General features: G+C 65.9%; 9 protein-coding genes across 9 annotated transcripts; 5 read left to right on the top strand and 4 right to left on the bottom strand.

Annotated features, from left to right (window-relative positions):
- Positions 1-320: 320 nt before the first annotated feature.
- Positions 321-2,798, bottom strand: FA09DRAFT_361858 (hypothetical protein). The gene is made up of 3 exons (XM_025745410.1): positions 1,679-2,798; positions 1,214-1,619; positions 321-1,154 (listed from the first exon to the last, which is right to left on the bottom strand). The coding sequence occupies exons 1-3, from the start codon at positions 2,426-2,428 to the stop codon at positions 433-435; spliced, it is 1,878 nt and encodes a 625-aa protein (XP_025597003.1). The 5' UTR covers positions 2,429-2,798; the 3' UTR covers positions 321-432.
- A 2,537-nt stretch (positions 2,799-5,335) lies between these two features.
- FA09DRAFT_284111 (nucleotide sugar dehydrogenase) lies at positions 5,336-6,364 on the top strand (the record flags this gene model as incomplete). Its single annotated transcript, XM_025739864.1, has 1 exon — positions 5,336-6,364. A coding segment is annotated over one exon (1,029 nt), but the record flags the coding sequence as incomplete, so codon positions are not given.
- Positions 6,365-6,656: 292 nt separating this feature from the next.
- Positions 6,657-8,173, bottom strand: FA09DRAFT_331183 (hypothetical protein). The gene is made up of 2 exons (XM_025742907.1): positions 7,124-8,173; positions 6,657-7,059 (listed from the first exon to the last, which is right to left on the bottom strand). The coding sequence occupies exons 1-2, from the start codon at positions 7,679-7,681 to the stop codon at positions 6,850-6,852; spliced, it is 768 nt and encodes a 255-aa protein (XP_025597001.1). The 5' UTR covers positions 7,682-8,173; the 3' UTR covers positions 6,657-6,849.
- A 347-nt stretch (positions 8,174-8,520) lies between these two features.
- On the top strand, positions 8,521-9,066 carry FA09DRAFT_299584 (glutaredoxin; the record flags this gene model as incomplete). Its single annotated transcript, XM_025740292.1, has 2 exons — positions 8,521-8,596; positions 8,840-9,066. The coding sequence occupies 2 exons, from the start codon at positions 8,521-8,523 to the stop codon at positions 9,064-9,066; spliced, it is 303 nt and encodes a 100-aa protein (XP_025597000.1).
- On the top strand, positions 8,900-9,818 carry FA09DRAFT_83658 (hypothetical protein). The gene has a single exon (XM_025745859.1). It carries the CDS (start codon positions 9,070-9,072, stop codon positions 9,604-9,606), a length of 537 nt encoding a protein of 178 aa, XP_025596999.1. The 5' UTR covers positions 8,900-9,069; the 3' UTR covers positions 9,607-9,818.
- On the bottom strand, positions 9,735-10,885 carry FA09DRAFT_346642 (hypothetical protein; the record flags this gene model as incomplete). The annotated part of the gene is made up of 2 exons (XM_025744764.1): positions 9,735-9,895; positions 9,971-10,885. A coding segment is annotated over one exon (911 nt), but the record flags the coding sequence as incomplete, so codon positions are not given.
- Positions 10,886-11,185: 300 nt separating this feature from the next.
- On the top strand, positions 11,186-13,283 carry FA09DRAFT_320803 (hypothetical protein; the record flags this gene model as incomplete). Its single annotated transcript, XM_025740991.1, has 7 exons — positions 11,186-11,329; positions 11,393-11,460; positions 11,746-12,192; positions 12,345-12,477; positions 12,566-12,657; positions 12,773-12,859; positions 12,943-13,283. 7 exons carry the CDS (start codon positions 11,186-11,188, stop codon positions 12,962-12,964), a joined length of 993 nt encoding a protein of 330 aa, XP_025596997.1. The 3' UTR covers positions 12,965-13,283.
- Positions 13,284-13,541: 258 nt separating this feature from the next.
- FA09DRAFT_291560 (DnaJ-domain-containing protein) lies at positions 13,542-15,293 on the bottom strand (the record flags this gene model as incomplete). The annotated part of the gene is made up of 3 exons (XM_025739982.1): positions 13,542-13,707; positions 13,773-14,016; positions 15,035-15,293. Coding segments are annotated over 3 exons (669 nt in total), but the record flags the coding sequence as incomplete, so codon positions are not given.
- Positions 15,294-15,675: 382 nt separating this feature from the next.
- On the top strand, positions 15,676-17,687 carry FA09DRAFT_361852 (hypothetical protein; the record flags this gene model as incomplete). Its single annotated transcript, XM_025745409.1, has 3 exons — positions 15,676-16,089; positions 16,148-16,484; positions 16,776-17,687. 3 exons carry the CDS (start codon positions 15,676-15,678, stop codon positions 17,507-17,509), a joined length of 1,485 nt encoding a protein of 494 aa, XP_025596995.1. The 3' UTR covers positions 17,510-17,687.
- Positions 17,688-17,918: the final 231 nt, after the last annotated feature.

Genomic DNA, 17,918 nt, shown 5'->3' with positions numbered 1-17,918 from the left:
ACGATCGCAGGACGACGCGGCCTGTTTCCGCTCGCGGCTTGTGCGCGCTTGTTGCCAAAGCGGCGCATGAAGCGCTCATGCGATTCTGACCTGTCCTGCTCCTTCGCCGCTTGTTTGGCCGGCGGGCTCAGATGTGCATAAGCGCTCTTTGTCTCACTCTGCATCTGCATTGCAGCACGTTGGGGAGCGTCGGGCGCTGAGCAGGATGGTCGCTCGCGGGAGGCCGCTGGCGGGCTGCGAGTTGCAGCTCATCCAGAGGCAGTGCGAGCACGCCATCGGAGGCTGCACTTCAGTGCACAGGGAAGGAGTGTGTGTATTTCAGGCGACACGGGCAGAATCAGGGTGCGAAAAAGAGGGTGTGTGTGGGAAGGCCCGGAGGGGTGTGTGTGTTCAAGAGTCTCGGAGGCATAGCCTCGCTCTGGGTACATCGCCTCACGAACGAGGCTGGCTTTGCTCGTGGGCGGAGTCGCGAGCGGAGCTCTGCTCAAACTTGCTTGAAGCCTTGTCGCTGTCGATGTCGTGCCGAAGAGCGGAGTCGTGATCGCTATCGGTGGCCTGCCGCCGGTCGTGGCTCAGCGTAGGGAGGCAGTCGACCGTGTCCGGGCCCGTGGCGGCGGTCGGCAGCGGCGCAGGCGTGGCGGCGTCCTCCTCGCCTTTCTCGAGGGCGCGTGTCTTGCCCCAAGAGTAGTCGGTCATGTTCCAGATGGTGTACGCCGTGACGACGAGATTGATGCCCGAGGCGCAGAAGAGGAGTAGGACGAGGCCAACGACGTAACGCCAGCGTTCCTTGCCGTCGTTCGGCACCCAGAACACCGACGCGATGGTCCACAGCCACGGCAGAACAATGAGCGACGAGAGGCCGAGCAGAAGAGGCAAGTTCGAGTGGTGCACAAAGGCGCGGATCACCTGAGCCAGGGTGATGAAGATGAACACGGGGATCAGCCAGATGACGATGTCGATGATCGAGCAGATGCGCTCCCAGTGGTTCTGCCCGCGGCCGAAGATGGTAATCAGGTTGTTCGTCTGTGTCGAGAGCGACCAGCGGCGGCGCTGCGAGAGGAAGACCTTCCAGCTCATCGGCGGGTCGGTGTAGCTGTGTGCGCGAACGCAGATGCGGGTCGTGTCCTTCGGAAAGAGCGTGAAGAGCAGCGCGACTGAGAGTGTGCGAGGCGTGAGTCGGAGGCCAGAGCGCGCGTGCCTCGGCGAGACTCACCGTGATTGCGGTCCTCGCCACCGAAGGCGCGCACGACGCTGAAGAGTCCGTCGTCGTCCTTGGGATGGCGGCCGAAGAGCGCCATGATCTGGTCGCCGCAGGTGCTCTCGCGCACGCGGAACATCTGGCAGGCGCCCGGCAGGCAGGTGACCTGGCGCGTCACCTCGCTCTGGTGCAGGCGCCGCAGCACCTGGCCGCGCAGGTACTCGGCGTGCTGGTAGAGCGTCCAGAAGCCGGTACTGCCGGCGCGGAAGCGCACGCGCACGATGCCGGCCACGCCTGCAATATTCGAGTCCTCCTCGAGCGTGGCCATGAGGCGGCGCGAGCACTCGGGCGCAAACGTCGTGTCCGCGTCGGTGCCTACGAGGTAGTCATAATCGAAGATGCTGATTTCGGCGCTGGCCCGCTGCATCGAGACAGACATTAGCGCTCTGCACCTCAAGACAGAGTCCCTGCTGCACTCACCGCGAAGCTCTCGAAGAACTCGGCGCTGTAGCGCGTCGAGCGCGGGTCGGCGCGCAGGTTGTACTTGTGCAGCAGCGAGCGGACGAGGATGAGCGTGTCGCGCTTGCCACGGTTGGCCGCCTTGATGAGGAGAATGTAGGGCACGCCGTGGTACATGCCGCACTGGAACTCAATGTCGATCCAGTCGCCGAGCCAGGTACGATAGGCGCGGAGGTACGTCGTGTGCACGTAGACGACCGAGCGTCCGCTCGAGGGAGCAAAGATGTTCTCCGTGAGGATGCGCGACGTCTCCTTCTCGGCGCCGCGAGCCTTGACGCGGCCGTCGCAGCAGACGACAAAGACGCGGCGGTGCCGCTCCATGTCTTCCTGTGCCAGAAGCGAGTGCAGTGTGTCCTCGATCTCCTGCTGCGACTCGTTGTAGCACGGCACGACGAATGCAATGCCGCGCACATCCAGTCCCGGCACATGGCGCTTGGCCTTCTCGATGCCCGTCTCGCTGCGTCGCTTGCTGAGCGCCGCGCGCGTGCGGCGCACCGCCCAAAAGCCGAGCAGCGAAAGCACCATGGCCGAGTTGACGAGACATGCACCGGCGATGAACGGCATGAAGACGAACCAGAAGTCGGGAAGGATCCAGGAGAGCGCGCTGAGCATCACGTTGACGGCGATGATGCAGCCGATGATGGCCGTCTTGCCGGCTTCGCGCTTCTGCGCACCCGCTGCACGCGTCAGGAGGCCGCCCAGGACTGCCATGGTGAGAGTGTGAAGCGTCGAGTCGTGCGTGAACGCGAGCGCTAGATGACGCGCAGCAAAGTCACGCTACGTCGATGGCGACGTGAGGAGTGTGAGGAAGAGATACAACGAGAGGAGGGCCCCGGACTGTTGGAATCGCAGAGAGGCGCCGGACTGTTGGAATCGCAGAGCGGCTGGCTTTTCTCACGCCCCGACAAAAGTGACGAGCACTCGCCGCGACGAGGCATGTTCCGCTATGCAGTTCGTCCACGCCGGATACGGCAGTGTCTCGATGCCGATCACTGCAGTGCCTCGAGGTCCGTGCTGCAGCAGCTTGGCATGGCGAGTACTGCAGGCGGACAAGGCGGCACTCTTCCGGGCCGAAAGCGTGGGCAAGCACAACGACTGGCCGCTGATCCTGTCCGTCAGGGGCCAGAGTAGAGCCGGGCTGCCCGTGTCCATCTTGACCTGTCATGCATGCCATACCGACAAGCAGACGGTGCTATCAGCGCATGCACTCACCGCAGGGCGGCGCAGAGGCATCGCCCGTCTGCATTGCCGGCATCGTCGATATCTGAGCAGGCATCCGGAGCGTGCGTGTGTGCGAGGCAGATGCAGGAGGGTCACCTTGCTGCGGATGAGACGCGGGAAGCAGTCCCGCTGGCTGCTGCAGGACAGCATGGAGGCGTGTGCTTGCGCGTGTGTGCCTGCAGCGGCAAGTGTGAGTCTGCGGGATGCAAGCGACGACGAGGATCCGGCATGCTTGCGCTGTGGCGTGCGGCGCGCCGCGTGCTGCTGCGACGCGCCCGATGGTCATCGGAGCGCGGGTCCGGTCCAGCGAGCTGGAACACGAGCGCTGTGGCGGGTCAGCTTCAGGCACCGGAGGCAGATGCAGGAGCAGGAGCGGAGGCAGCTGACAGCTGCCGGCGTCGCGTGTCTCGCATCGAAGTACCAGAGACGCGGCGCTGGCTGCTGCGCAACGGTGCATGTGGGCGCCCTGAGCGGCTGGACCTGCAGCGCTGCAACTCTGCGCTGCCGCCACGCTCCTGATGCTGCGTGCTGCATGCTGAGCGGCACGCAATCGAGCACGGTGCGATTCGCATCGCATGGCGCGCGGCAGCAGATCGAGCTGTCTCGTCTGGGGCCGCGGGCAGCACGCGCACGCTCGTCGGTCTGCTCGTTTGTCTCTCCCACACCGCGTGGCAAAGCCCCGGTCCGCCGTGCACCGATGAGGCGCCTCTCCACAAAATGGGGTGCAGTGCCGCATACTCGCTGCCTGCCCGCCGGCTTGTCAGGGCCGGCGGAAATGGGCCCCGCTCGCCACGCCGACACCTGTCATGCCGCCATGCAGAACCGTTCCCAGGTTTCTCGCGCGCAATGCGCCACACGTGACGCATCGCCGGCGCATCGCTTCCCATCGTCGAGCACAACGAGCTAGGGCTGCTGAAGCACGGGCATGCACAGCGTCCGAGCAGCACCTCACTAAGTTAGCAATTCCTGCTTCGGCCAACAGAGGCAGACAGTGCGGAAGGTAGGGCACTCGCTCCTGCAGCGCGCCGGGCCGCGCAAGAAGAGCTCCTTGGCCGAGTGTGCGTACGGGGCGCGAACATGCGGGATGCCTTGCCAAGCTAGTGCAGCGGTGCCTTGCCCCCGCCTGAGAGCTGCTGTGGGGAGCGCATGACATCCAGAAGGACCAATGGAGCGACAGCTTGCGATTGGTCGGTGCCTTGCGCTTGGCCAAGCTCCCATGCTGCTGCCGTCGTGGCAGCCTCCGCTTCGCACTTGCGGCTGCGGAAAGGCGTGATGCACCGGCGTCGAGAGCAACCTCAAGCCTCGTATTTGCAGGATAGACGGGAGCGAATGACCCTGTCTCTGGCGTGGGCAAGGAGAAGGGGCGGGGAGCGCATGTTTCCCGTTTCTGAGACGGCAGACATCGCATTAACGCCAGCATGGCACTCCGAGCAATGCGTAATTGCTTCGCCTCCGTCGGGCGCCGGCGAGCACAACGCATTGATGCTGAGCAGACCGAAGCGAAGGCCATACGAGCCCAACGCGGGAGTGGGAGCATGAATAGTCAGGCGCTAGGTCGGGACAGTGCTGAGAAGTGAGCGAGTCGGTCCGCTCGGAGGCCGACGAAAGCCGGTGAGGACTGTGCGCATCGCCTGGCACAAGGGGACGGGGAGCTCATGCGCTGCATTTGCAGGCTAGACGCTGTCACAGACTCAGAGGCGACTTGCCCGAGCTGGCTGCGCGCTCGTGGAGGGCACGTCGCCCAGTCAAGGGCATGTCGGTGATGAGCTGCGAGCAGCCCGGCGGCCGGCAAGATGCAGCCTGGCTCGCCAGCCGCCGGACTGACGAGGCGCCTTAAAGATGCAAGAGCCCCGCTTCGAAGATGTCCGGCGATGACCAACGGCATCTCCAAGATGAGCACCTCGTCCTCCTGCCCAGTCTCCTCGCTGTTGCCGCAGATCAAGCTGCTCGAGTGTCGAGACGACAACGATGCCGCCGACAAGAAACACAACGGCTACGGCTCTACGCCCTCGACTGCGCCTTCGACGCCGCAGCTAGAGCGCTCCGTCTCGTACGATGGCTCTCCGCCGTCGACACCCGAGCTCATGCGCTCTTCCTCCGACGATGGCTCGCCGGACGAAGGCGACGACAGCGCCTCCTCGGCTGATGATCTGGAGTACCTCAACGTACTCCTTGGCGATGGCGACGCGGCGCTGCACGCCATGTCGCGACGCCCGTCGCACGAAGCTTCGCCCGAGAGCCTGCGGCCGGCCGCGGAGTTTCTTGAGGCGCCCGCCTCTGTCAAGACGAAGGCGATTGAGTGAGTGACACGGAGTTACGCAGAGCGCTGCCTGTGCTGATGTGTACTCCTGCTGCCCCAGGGGTGCCCCGATGCACAAGCGCGAGACTCAACACAAGCCCACGGTCCTCGTCGTCGGCGCCGGCTACGTCGGCGAGCAGCTGGTTCGCAGCTTCTCGCAGCACTACAGTGTCTTCGCACTGGACATCAGCGAGGCGCGTCGCTCTTCACTGCGCGCCCAGTTCGCCGAGCGCTCGAGCGTGCGCGTCATCGGCAGTCTGAGCGACAGTGTCGCGGCGCAGGCGTTCGACCTCGCCCTCATCTCCGTGCCGACGATCCTGCGCGCCGACTGCCAGAGCGTCGACTCGGCGCACATTCAGGCGGCCGCGGCCACGGTGCTGCCGCACGCACGGCCCGGCTCGACGGTCGTCGTCGAGTCGAGCGTCACCGTCGGCATGACGCGGCAGCTCTTCGCTGCCTTTCGCGCTCGCGGCGTCTACGTCGGCTTCTCGCCGGAGCGTGTCGATCCTGGTAGAACTTCTCCGGCGTTCGAACAGATAAGCAAGGTCGTCTCGGGCATCGACGCCGCCTCGCTGGCGCAGGTGCAGCGCTTCTACGAGCCCGTGTTTGCCTCTGTCGTCAGTGTCGCCTCGCTCGAGACGGCAGAGTTCTCCAAGCTCTTCGAGAACTGCCAGCGGCTCATGCTCGTCGCCTACGTCAACGAGATGGCCGACGTGTGCGCGAGCAAGGGCATCGACATCCACGAGGTGTGTGCCGCGAGCGCCACGAAGCCCTTTGGCTACACGGCCTTCTCGCCGTCGCTCGGCGCCGGCGGACACTGCATCCCGGTGAACCCATGGTACATCCTGGCCAACTGCGAGGCCCCGCTGCTGCGCGAGGCGGCGCGTCGCAACCAGGCCCGGCCCGCCGAAAAGGCCCTCGAGATTGCCGCTGCGGCCAAGCGCATCGCCGAGGGCCGTGGCGTGTCGCAGGCTCGCGTGCTTATGCTCGGCCTCGCATTCAAGCCCGGCCAGGCATCGCTGGCGTACGCTCCGGCGTTCATCGCCGCGCAACACCTAACACAGCACGGCCTCGCCGTCTCCTACCTCGACGACGCCGTCGCTTCGGCGCCGTGGCCGCGCCTGGAGGCCGCACACTTTGCTCGCCGCCGCTGTGCCTCGCACGCTGAGCCCAGCGGCGAGGAGTACGACGTGGACGACCTCTTCGACGTCGTCGTCGTTGCGCATCGCCCTACGGCACAGCAGCTCGAAGTGCTGCAGGCGCTGCGATCTGCCGAAGTCATCTACTTTGCTCGCTGAGAGCTCTCCCCTCCAGTCAGCCTGTGCCTCTGATGTGAAATATACCTCGTGTAGATGCGCCTGCAGACTGGCCTGCATCATGCTCGCTTGGTCATTCACCGTGCTGCTGCGTCCTGCGCGCGGCCAGAAAGCAATGAAGATGACGTTGCTGCTAGCTAAAGTACAAGGGGGGTCGAGGCGCCACGTGGTTACCGGAACAGAACCTGAATCGCTGTGAGCGGCGCCGTTGTCAGCAATCGTTGCGCCTCTGCCTGCTCTTCCTTTCGAGTCCGCATCGCCCACGACAGTGGCGCGCGTGCCCGACGTTTTCGCGCTCACCCGCCGGCATGCCCCGCTCGTGTTCCGGGCTGGGCTCTGCGCGCGCACTCACTGAAAGTCTTGGTATCGGCGTCCCAGCTGCTCCACGTGCCCGGCTCCTCCTTTGGCTTCGCGCCCGGCATGGCACTGAACAGCACGCCGTCCGAGCGATCAATCTCCCGCGCCTGCAGCTTGAACGCAATCGTCTCGTATGGCTCTGCCGCCACCTGACGCGCGACGAGCGTCAGCAGCGAGCGAGGCAGGGGAGGCGAAAAGAGGCGCGAGACGCACCACGAGATATTGCCACGCCCGATTCTGCAGCTCGACGTGCTGTTCAAAGCTGCCCATGAAGCGATGCAGCGGTCTGACTCCCTCCTTGATCTCGGGCAGGTGCACCTGGAACAGCAGTCCCATGCGTCCTCCGCTCTCCTCGTCGTCGTCGTTCGTCGAGCTCGGCTCGCGCACCTTTGTGATCTTGTATCCCGGCCGGCCAATCTTGATGAAGCGCTTCTTCTCCGTCTCGGCATGCCCGGGGCCGGTGATGAGCCGCTGTGCATCCGCCCAGGTGGCTTGTTGTTGCGCCTCGCGAGCGGCTCGCCGTGCGAGGTTCGTCTGGTGCTTCTTGCCCTGCGTGTGCGCAAGGTAGGAGCCTTCGTTTGTGTGCAGCGTGAGGCAGAGGCGACACTCGAGCGAGCCGAGATGGTTGCGGAGGATGTAGGGATCCTGTGCGGGAGAGGGCGGGTGAGCAAGAAGTCGGGCCGCAAGAGGGCGAACTGAGATGACGCGCAATGACTGCAGATGGAAAGGGAGCCTATGCAACTGGCTGGAGCGTCGCCATATGGCTGCCATCGCGTCTCGTCCTCACGCCTGCGGCTCGTCCTTGCGGCTGCAGCCAGTGCCCTAGGTCGTCACGAGCGATTAGCGGACTGCCGCAAGCACTGCGAGCGCACACTGGCGCTCTTGGCGCCCCGCTTGCAGCACACTTGGCGGAAGCGTGCAAGCGGCTGCCGCGATGCACAACCTGTCAAGCCAGCGGCTACCCCTCGATGTTCTGCCCGCCTGCTCGCCGCGCGCCACGCCGTCCCCTCAGCGGCCTTCGCCTGTGCCCGTGCCGCGCTCCTCCTGCGCCGACGCCGCACCACCGCACACCTCGCGCGCGTCGCCATTTGGCCCCACGTCCTGCTGTCGCTCGGTGTGCTCTGCCGCCCGTCGCATTGCGCGCCACACACCTTGTTGATGTCGATCGTCTCGAGCGCCAGCTTGCGCAGGCGTTCGCGGCGGTCGACATTGGCCTCGCTGGCGCCTGCGACGCCGGCGCCCTTGTTGCCTGCGCGGTTCTGGTAGTCCATTGCTGCGTAATCGGCAGACGACGTGCAGCGAAGAGTGAGGAGGGTGGGTGGGTGGGTGGAGAAGGAGGAAGCGCGCTGGAGCCGCGCCGCCCGGGACGGCGAGAGCGGCGCCGAGGCCGCTGTTCCCACGCTGCGTGTCGGCCGAACAAGGCCGCACGCCGGCAAGCGCGGCAAATGACGCAAGCCGCGGCAACCGGCGCGGTGCCTTACGTCCGGCGCTGCGCCAGCGCACGCTCCACACGCCGGCGCCTGTCAAGATCGCCACGCCACGCTCCTCCACTCCTTTCCTCTCACCACCACACAACGCACCACCCAAAACAACTCATACCAACCATCAGCATGTCGGCCGCAAAGATCGTCGAGGACGTCATCAAGGCAAACGTGATTGCCGTGTTCAGCAAGAGCTACTGCCCGTGTGAGTGGCTGTGCGAGGGCGCGGTGCTGCGAGGCGAGAGGGCCAAGGGGCAGTCAGGTCGTCAAATGCTGGCGCGCGCGAGCACGGGGGCCAGGTGCACAGCCTCTGGAGGCAAGACGAGGGATGAGTGGTAGGCGGGCAGGAATGGCACTGCGATGCCACTTGCTCTTTGCCAGCTGCCTCGTCAAGACAGTTCGCGGTCGTCAATGTCGCCCTTTTCCCTTGCTCACCCTCTCCTTCCAGACTGCACGCGCGTCAAGAAGGCCCTGCCCTCGCTCAACCAGTCGAGCATCAAGATTCTCGAGCTCGACGAGATGTCCAACGGCTCGGAGCTGCAGAACTCGCTCGCCGAGAAGACGGGGCAGCGCTCGGTGCCCAACATCTTCATCAACGGCACCCACGTCGGCGGCTGCGACGACTTCTTCGCCAAGCAGAAGAGCGGCGAGATCGAGAAGCTGCTCAAGCAGTAGAGGATGGAGGGAATGACGATGGTGTCTGATACCGATGTCTGCGTGAAGAGTGAGGTGGCCATCTTGTGGCCGGCCCCCTCACATGTTACACTGGCGCTCTTGCCAGCCGGGCGAGGCGTACGCCTCGGGCTCACAGTCGCAAGTCCGCCACGCCGGGCAGCGCCATTTGCGCGTGTGAGGAGAGTTCCAGCCTATCCTGCGACGCCCTTCTGGTGTGGCGTCGCCTGCTTGCTCACCGTCCGGCTTGCACCGGCAGAACAAGGCGAGAGTGCGCGTGTTGCCTTGCCATCGGATGTCACGTTCCTTTCGTCGTCTCCCTTCCCTCGCTGGCTGAGGCCCGCATCCATCGCGTCCCTACGGGACAGCGAGCCAGCGTGTCGGGCAAGATGCTGCCCTGGCTCGAGTCACCCCCAACGCCGCTTTGCCGTTCACATCGGGCGCATCGCATCGACTCTGACTCTGACTCTATCGGCCCCATGCCTCGGGCTGGCCGCAGTCACTTGGCACTATGCCTGTGAAGCCCGCAGTAACGCGCTGTGACTCTCTCTTCACAACCATCGCTCCAACCATCGCTCCTCTCGAGACAGAGCCTCTCTCACGCTGAGAACGACGCGCGTGAGTTGTCGCGCAGGAAGTGCAGCCAAAGTCATGAGTGGCTGTCTCTCGCACCCGGCGGACAAGCAAGGCTTGGTCAAGCAGGACCAGGAAGATAGCGCAAGGCGCCGCTATGCACAGGCCTGCGTGACGGGAAATAGCGCAGAAGGTCGGACGCTCGTCCATCACTCACTCGCCTTTCGGGCAGCACAATGCAGCGCCGAGAGCTGTGAGACTGCCTTTGTTGTCAGTGTCCACGCCTGGTCGCGCCCGAGACGCAGAGACGGGAGCGGAGTTCCGGGCCACGCACTCAGTCAAGCAACCGCACACAACTGTACTCTATCAAATTGGTCCCTCCCGCTCTTTCCCAACCCACGCGTGCTTGCCTCGCTTTCATCTCCCAGCCCATGCGCCCTTCCCTCTCTGGTCTGCGGTGTCCATCTTCCTACTTCATCAGTTCCCTCATCTGCTTGACGACCCACACCTTGCCCTCGGGCCCAACCGTGACGTTCTGCTCCAGCACGTCTGCCGCGCTCTTGAGGACGCCTTCGCCCCCCTTGGCCTCCTGCTCGGCCTTGCGCAGCACCTGTCCTCCCAGCGCCGCCAGCACCTTCTCCTCTCTCGCCACGCGCTCCACCTCGGGCAGCGCGCGCGCCTCGTTGGGCTTGACGGGACCCAGCGTCGTTACGCCCTTGCGCAAGTGCACGTGCAGTGACCGCTCTGCTTTCCGCAGTGGCTTCGGCGAGGCTGGCTTGCCGTCTGCGCCGAGTGCCACTTCGGCAGGCACGGGCGGGCCGGCAGGGAGATAAGCGGCGCCCTTGATGGCATAGAGCGGCGAGGACCACTCGGTAGAGGGCACGTCGATCTTGGCCGGCACGACGACGCGACGCTCGGACGAAGAGCCGCCGTCGAAGCGACGAGGCGGACGGTCGGCACGCTCGCCGCTGGACCGGCCGCCGCCGCCGCGTGCAGAGCCACCGCGCGAGGAGGAGCCGCCGCGGGAAGTGCCGCGTGCCGAAGAGGCAGAGCGCTGCGGGCGCGAAGAGGAAGAAGCGCCGTCGGCGTTGCGAGGCGCCCGGGACGCACGCGGCGGCGGCGAGGCGGCCGAGCTGGACGAGGCGGCGGCGGTCGCACCGGCGGCGGCGTCGTGCAGCGCCAGCGACGTGCTGAAGCTGCGCGCGAGGCTGCGAGCGGCGAGGCTGCTGCGCAGAAGAGCAAACGCCATGCTGGGCCGGCTTGCTGGGTGGAGGAGACGGACAGGACAGTGGATGAGGCGGCGGAAAGGAAAGGAACGGCGAGAAGAGCAGCAGCAGGCGCGCGCCGCTGCCGTGCGAGAGCCAGCGGCGTGGGCGAGACGCGGGAGCGACGGCGGCGAAGCGCGTGCGGCGGCGCTGGCAGCAGCGGGCGCGGCGGTGCTCCGTGCGCCGACGGCGGCGACAGCGACTCGACGTGCGCCGGCCTCTGCCCTCCGCCGCCTCTCCTCCCCTCCACCACCCCTCACCACCCACACACACCCACGCCCAGCATGGACAACTGGAAAGCCTTCACCCAGAAGGTCTCGGCCAACGTCACGCCCCTCGGCGCCAACATATCGCGCGGCTTTGGCAACCTCAACCAGCAGGCAAAGGAGCGCTTCGGCGCCGTCGATGCCGACGACATCACCGAGCTCGTCAGTGCACAGCGGCGCGCGCGCCGGCGCAGAGGCTGATGCTCATCCTCTTCCCACGCGCAGCCGCAGGAGTACAAGGATCTCGAGCGCCGCGTCGACGCGCTCAAGCTGGCGCACAACAACCTGCTCAAGTGAGTGTGAGCGAGCAGGAGCGAGGCATGGGGCGCAGCGCCTGGCTCAGCGCATGCCGCGCCTGGCCCCGACCCTTGCCTCCGCCTCGCCGCTCAGAGGGGCGCAGTACATCGAGTGCCTTGGCGCTGCAGTGCAGCGCCAGCTGGCCACTTGCTCGCTTCGGCACGCATGTGTCGTCGTTGCCAAGCGAACGTGCCAGGCCGGCGGGCTGTCCGCCCATGCGCGGTGCAGCTGTCGACACGCGGCCTTTGCCTCTGCCGAGGACCACACTGACTCGCCCTCAGGATCACGCGTGCCTACGAGTCCGAGGGCTACGACTACCCGACGCAGGTGCAAGAGTCGATCGGGCAGCTGTCGCAGCAGATCGGCCACAGCGTCACGTCCTGGGCTGCGTCGGCGACCAAGGGTGTGCCTCAGCTGCCCACGGTCCAGGCCACCTCTGCGCCGCCCGAGGTGCACCGCACCCTCTCCCACGCCCTCTCGCGCGGCGCCGCCTCGGGCGCGCTGGAGCTCGGCGCCAGCCCGACGAACATCGCTGGCCTGCCGACGAGCCCGACGACGGGTGCGGCGGGCGCGGGCCAGGAAGAGGGCAAGCTGGGAGAGGCACTGCAGAAGTTTGCCCTGGCGCAGGACCGCGTCGGAAATGCCCGCCTGGCGCAGGACGATGCGATCCGCGAGGGATTCCTGAGCCCGTGGCAGGGCTTTGGCGCGCAGATTGCTGTGGCTACTAAGTGAGTCCGCCTCGGGGTGCTGGAGATGGAACATTGAGGGGGCGAGACTTGCAGTCGAGCAGAGCGGGCGTGCGAGGGAGCAAGGAGCGCACAGGGAATCGCAGCAACACGTGGGCAATACTGACGCCAGTTTCCCTTCCTCTTCCTTTCAGGGCGCGCCAGGCTGTGCGCGATGCACGGCTGCACCTCGACTCGTGGCGCCAGACGCTCAAGGCTTCGGAGGCCAGCGGCAACTCTGCCAAGCTGGATGCGCAGCGCCAGGAGGTGGAGCAGGCCGAGGACAAGGTGCGTGCTGCCTCTGGAGGCACTGCAACTCTGTCCGTTGGGCCAGTGCACGCTGACACTCCCCCCCTGACTCGCGCGGCGGCTCCAGCTCGTCGAGGCCACAGAGGCGGCCATCGCATCGCAAAAGGCGGTCCTGGAGAACCCCGAGGGCATCAAGTCGCTCGCTGCCTTTGTCAAAGCGTGCGTAGACGAGAGACAGGCCTGGGGGGAGATCATGGCCTCTCCGGTCATCGCCTTGTCCTCTGTACAGCTCCTGACGCGCTGCCTCCTTTATTTCTCCCTCTCCCGCTTGCAGCCAGAGCGAATACCACGCGGCCGCCGCCGAGGTGCTGGCGCAGGCCAGCTCGGAGCTCGCCAGCCTGGGCATGTCGGCCGAGTCGGAGTGAGTCCCATGGAGGGCTTGCAGGTCTCCTCCCTCCACCCCAAGGTTGCTGACACTTTGCCTCTTGCCTTGCCCGCGTCTAGCTACCGGGCCACGCGCGCTTGAAGCGCTCGCAGTTTCGGCGTTTGTCCAGCCACCCAGACCCACGCGCAGGCACGCTTCTCGAGAGAGATGCCAGAGATCTCGTGACCGCGCGTTTGTTCCTCGATACACCCGTTCCCATTCCCCGCACGAGCCTCGCTTCTTCGTGCCCGCCCATCTCTACGCCCCCCGTGAGAAAACGAAAGCGCCTTTGCCTTCTTCCCGATGCGAGAGCACCAAGCACACGTTGCGAAGGGTGATCATTAGACGGAGAGCGGGACATGGGTTAGCTGAGGACATTAGAGAGGAGAGGAGATGTCGAGTTGCGACAAAGAAAGTCCAGAGCGATGTGACGAGATGGGAGCGGGCCTGGAGAGGGCGTGGATGTGAAGGATGCGGCTGCAAGGGAACGGAGACCGAGTAGGAGATGAGAAAAAGAGACGAGCGCGGCGCTCAGAAAGACAGCTCGACGAGACGGTCCTCGAAGGGCTTAGCCGAGCACTTCCATTCCCTTCTTCTGCTCGACCGAACGGCAAGCGCTGCATCAGCCACCAGCCACCTTCGGCAGCAGACACCGCGACGACGACGACGAAAGACTGACCTTCTTCTTGGCGCCGCTCTTCGCAAACGTGCGCCAGCCCGCCACGCGTTCCTCGCGGCCATTCTCCCACGTCTCCTTCTCCTCCGCCTTGCGCTTGCGCTCCAGCGCTGCCGCTTCTTTGCGGCGCTGTTCTTCGCCTTCGCTTTCGTGCTGCATCTTGATGGATCTGAGAGGCACACTGCAGAGTCAGCGAGTAGAGCGAGGGGTTCCAGGGGGCGAGGGAGGACTGACCGACGACGACGTAGCTCATCATCCACCATCAGCTCCTTCGTGCGTTTCCTCACGCGCTCCTCAAAGGAAGGCACCAGGTCTTGCAGCCTCTCATCCTCGGCCGCAACGTCTGCCGGCAGCTTCATGTCCTGCAGCACCATGACGCGCGCGGAAATGACGACCTCGTCAAGTGTGTCGCGCTGCTCGGAATCGAGCAGGACAGAGGAGGCCTTCTTGAGGAGGTCGAAGGCTTGCACGGCGCGAGCTGAAGAAGACAAGATCAGCTGAGCACGAGGCAGCGGAAGCTGTAGATAGGAAAACGAGCGGCGCAAAGGGGCAAGGGCGGGTGCCTATCGCACCTGTCGGCGGAAGCAGCGATAGCAAGGACGCTGCGCCGAGATGAGCAACGGAAGGCGCCGTAGAGTGACCACTCTCCCTCATGTGCGTTCCCGCCACCATAGACCCGCCGCCGTCGAGGCCATCGTGTGATGGGCGCATCGCAGCGAGATAGAACCCCTGTTCGGCGGAAGCTCGACGCCAAACGCTCGATGCAGATGTGGAGAGAAGGCTGCCGGCAGGCGCAGAGGAGCGGGGTCGTACGATGGCGTCCGCCCAATTGAGAGCAAGCCCATTCGCAATGCCCGTGCGCGCCTACCCGTGACGCTGGATCAAGGTAGGACCTCGAGCTACCGCCATACGCTCTCCTTCGCCGTCGAGCTCCTCGACCCCTCTCGTGCGTCCCACGCCCCAATATTCAACGCACGCACGTGTCGTGCGCAGCGATGTGTGATGCAAAGAAAGGGCACGTTGCGTGGCTCTCGCTTCGGCTCCGCAGCGGTCCTCTTCGGCACCGCGCCGCGCCCGGGGGGCAGAATTGGTACCTCATCAAGGCCAATAAAGCCCCTGAGCCCTCCTCGCGCGCGCCGCCGGAGCCCTGCCTGTGCGGTCACCGAGAGATAGGCCAGATCTCCACGCGCGTGGCTCCGTCAGCGTATCGCAGCACTTTGTGGCAAAAAAAGTGCAGCCGCCGACCGCGCCACCCACGTTCGCGTCTGGACCCCTGCATGCTGTTCTTGCACATTTTGGGCAGCCGCGCGCGAGAAGGCGCAGCGCAACGTGCGTAGCTGCGCCCTCGCTGAAGCAGCATGCAGACGCAGCGATGCAACGGGCCATGCGCCCATGCTCTGCCCACGATGCGCAATGCGGGCCCCCAGCCAGCGCCCACGCGTCTGCCTTTCGCGCAGGCTCGCCTCTCGCGCTGCGTCGCGCGGTGCAGTACTCACGGTCCTTGACCTTGTCGGGGTGGATGAGCAGGCTCTTCTTGCGGTAGATTTTCGTCACCGTCTTTGCGTCTGCCTCGAGCGGACACTCGAGGATGTCGTAGGGGTTGAGGCGGAAGGCGGCGAGGATGCGGTCGAGCTCGAGCTCCTGGAAGAAGGAGGTGCGCTCGAGGGCGATGGTGCGCTCCGAGGGCGGCGCGGGTGCGGCGAGGGGTGCCGGCGCAGGTGCGGCAGGCGGCGCAGGCGGCGCAGGCGGCGCAGGCAGCTTGGAGGAGGAGGCGAGCGCGGGCGGCGGCGGCGGCGGCGGGCCCGGCGGCGGGCCCGGCGGCGGGCCGGGCGGCGCCGACGACGAGGGCGCGGACATGGCGAGCTGGCGCGAGGAGACGAGCGTGAGAGGCAGCCGCGCGAGGCAGCGGCGATGTGGCGCGACGGCGAAGGTGTGCGTGGAGGAGGTGGTGGTGCGGAAGAGAGGGCAAGTGGAGGAGCGAGCCGGCGTGCAAGCCAACGCTCGCTCAGTCGAGGCGCCCGCCTCGTCCAGCCGCGGCTCAGCCTGGGGCCGCCCACGTGATGTGCCGCCCGCCCGCACGGCCCTGCCTTGCCTGCACCGCGCCGCTTCGCTCCTCCGGCCTGCTTCCCTCGCCATCATGTCGCTCCTCACCCTTGCGCCCACGCCCTACCTGACGCCCGCCGAGCTCGGCGCGCTCCTCGAGCCCACGCGCTCCGCCCACATCCTCCGCCGCCGCACGCTGCACCTCGCCTTCCTCGTCGCCCTCGCCGCGCGCATCGGCTTCCCCGCCGCCACGCTCACTCTCGCACAGTCCCTCCTGCTGCGCCTGCACCTCTTCGCCCCCGCCGCCGTCGCGCCCGGCGGCGCGCGCGAGTGGGACGCCCCCGTCGCCGCCCTCGCACTGGCGGCCAAGATGTGCGACACGACCAAGAAGGCGCGCGACGTCATCCTCGCCAGCATGGCGCTCCGCCGCCCCGAGCTCATCGGCGTCGTGCATGGCCGGCGCGACGTGCGCCGGGGACATGTGGCCGAGGCCAACGTCGAGGCGGGCGTGCGTGGCCTCTTGCCTCCGCCCCTCGCTTCGTCGCAGCGGCTGACTTCCCACGCAGCTCATCGACGGCGAGCGCAAGCGTCTCCTTGCCCTCGAGAAGCTGCTCCTCTCCTCGCTCTCCTTCTCGCTGCGTCCGCCGGCCTCCTTTGCCTCCTTGCTCCTCAAGTTTGCACGCACGCTCGGCCTGAGCAAGCAGACGACGCGCGTGGCGTGGGAGATGGGCATCGATGCGCATCGCTGCTTCAGCTGCGCGTGCTATCCCGTGCACGCCGTGGCGGGCGCGTGTGTGTGGTTGGCGGTCCTGACGGAGAAGAAGGAGGAGGAAGGGGGGATAAGGGAGTTCTTTGAGAAGGAGGGAGCGGAAAGGTGGCGGTGTGGCGTCGAGGACTTGGAGGGTGAGTTGCCGTGCTCAGTCTCGGTGCTGCTGCGCGTACGAAGAGGAGAGAGCGACGGGAACGCACAAGAGGCAGAGAGGGCGTTGTCCGAGGCAGACACGAGGCGTAGATGGGCAAGGGAGGAGGGGTGGGTTGCGGCAAGAGTGCAGTAGCCCGTCGAAGCGAGGCACCGGCCAGGGAGCAGGGCGCCGAAGGCTGCCTCCTTCTTTCGGCAGTGTCACGTTCCCTCGCTATCCAATGCGCTCGCCCGCCCCCATAGCTACCGAGCGCATCGCTGACCATGCCGCGCAGAGATCATCCATTCCCTCCTAGAGCTCTACACGACCTCCCTCTCTGCCCTTCCCTCCACCCTCACTCCCGCCTCTCCCGCCACGCCCGCCTCTCCCGCCGAGGCCGACTTCTCCGCCGTGCACGCCTCGAGCGCCGCGCCAAAGGAGGAGCTGCCTCTGCTTGCGATTGCGCCGCCTCCCCTCGCCATTCTGCGCTGGCTCGCTCCTGCCTCCGCAGCAGCGCCGTCTTCTTCGGCCTCGACGAGCACGGCGCAAGTGCAGCAGCAGCCGCCGCCGCAGCAAACGGCCGCGTCGCTCTCCCACGCACTGCAACAGCTGCAAATCGCGCTGCGGCAGCGTGCCGAGGAGCGCAGCGCGAGGGATGCCGAGGTGCTTCTGCGCGCACAGACGCCCTTGGCGTCGCTTGACTTTGGGCACTTCGCTGCTGCTGCTGCCTCTGCCTCGACATCTGCGCCAGTAGCGAGACAGGCGGCGACGTCAAGTGCCAACGCGGACGACGCCGTGCGCCGAGCTCATCGGCGGCGCTTGAAGCGTGCCGCAGCGCAACAGCGGCGCAAAGTGGAGAATGGCGGCGTCAGGCTGGCGCCGGACTCGGACGAGGAGCGCGAGGGAGAGCAGGAGCGACAGGCGGGAGCAGAGAGGGCAGAGGGCGAAGCTGAGGCAGCGAGGGAGAGGGAGCGCAAGAGGGAGAAGGAGAAAGTCGGCGCTGCGGGCTTGGTCAGGTACTTGTTCTGATCCCTCTCAAATCTCAAAGCCGGCGTGGCGTGCACATCTATGCCAAGCGACATCACAATGAAAGCACCTCACAACGCGCGAGTTGAGAGAAGGCCGAGATAGATTACGAGAAGGCCACTAGTGATTGGGCGGGACGGGGAGATCAAGGCGAGGAGGGGTAGTTGAGAATGCGGCAAGGGTATGTGATGATCGTTGAGACATTGAATGAGGGAGCCGAGAGTGAGAGTGAGAGTGAGTTGGTAGAGGGCACGAGCAGGAGAAGAGCGAGGGACAATTGGGCGGCGATATGCTCAAGCCGCGACGGCGCAAAGGCGACGGAGCGAGTTTTGGCGCGGGTATTGGGAAGCCAAGGACTGAGCAAGCTGCGCTTCTGGCTTGACCTTGACGTTGGCAGGAGCAAAGAGGGGAG

This window comes from Tilletiopsis washingtonensis (assembly GCF_003144115.1).
Source record: "Tilletiopsis washingtonensis strain MCA 4186 unplaced genomic scaffold FA09scaffold_16, whole genome shotgun sequence".
Taxonomy (NCBI): domain Eukaryota; kingdom Fungi; phylum Basidiomycota; class Exobasidiomycetes; order Entylomatales; genus Tilletiopsis; species Tilletiopsis washingtonensis.
Note: the sequence above shows the minus strand (reverse complement) of the source record. Positions and strands in the feature narration are given on the sequence as shown.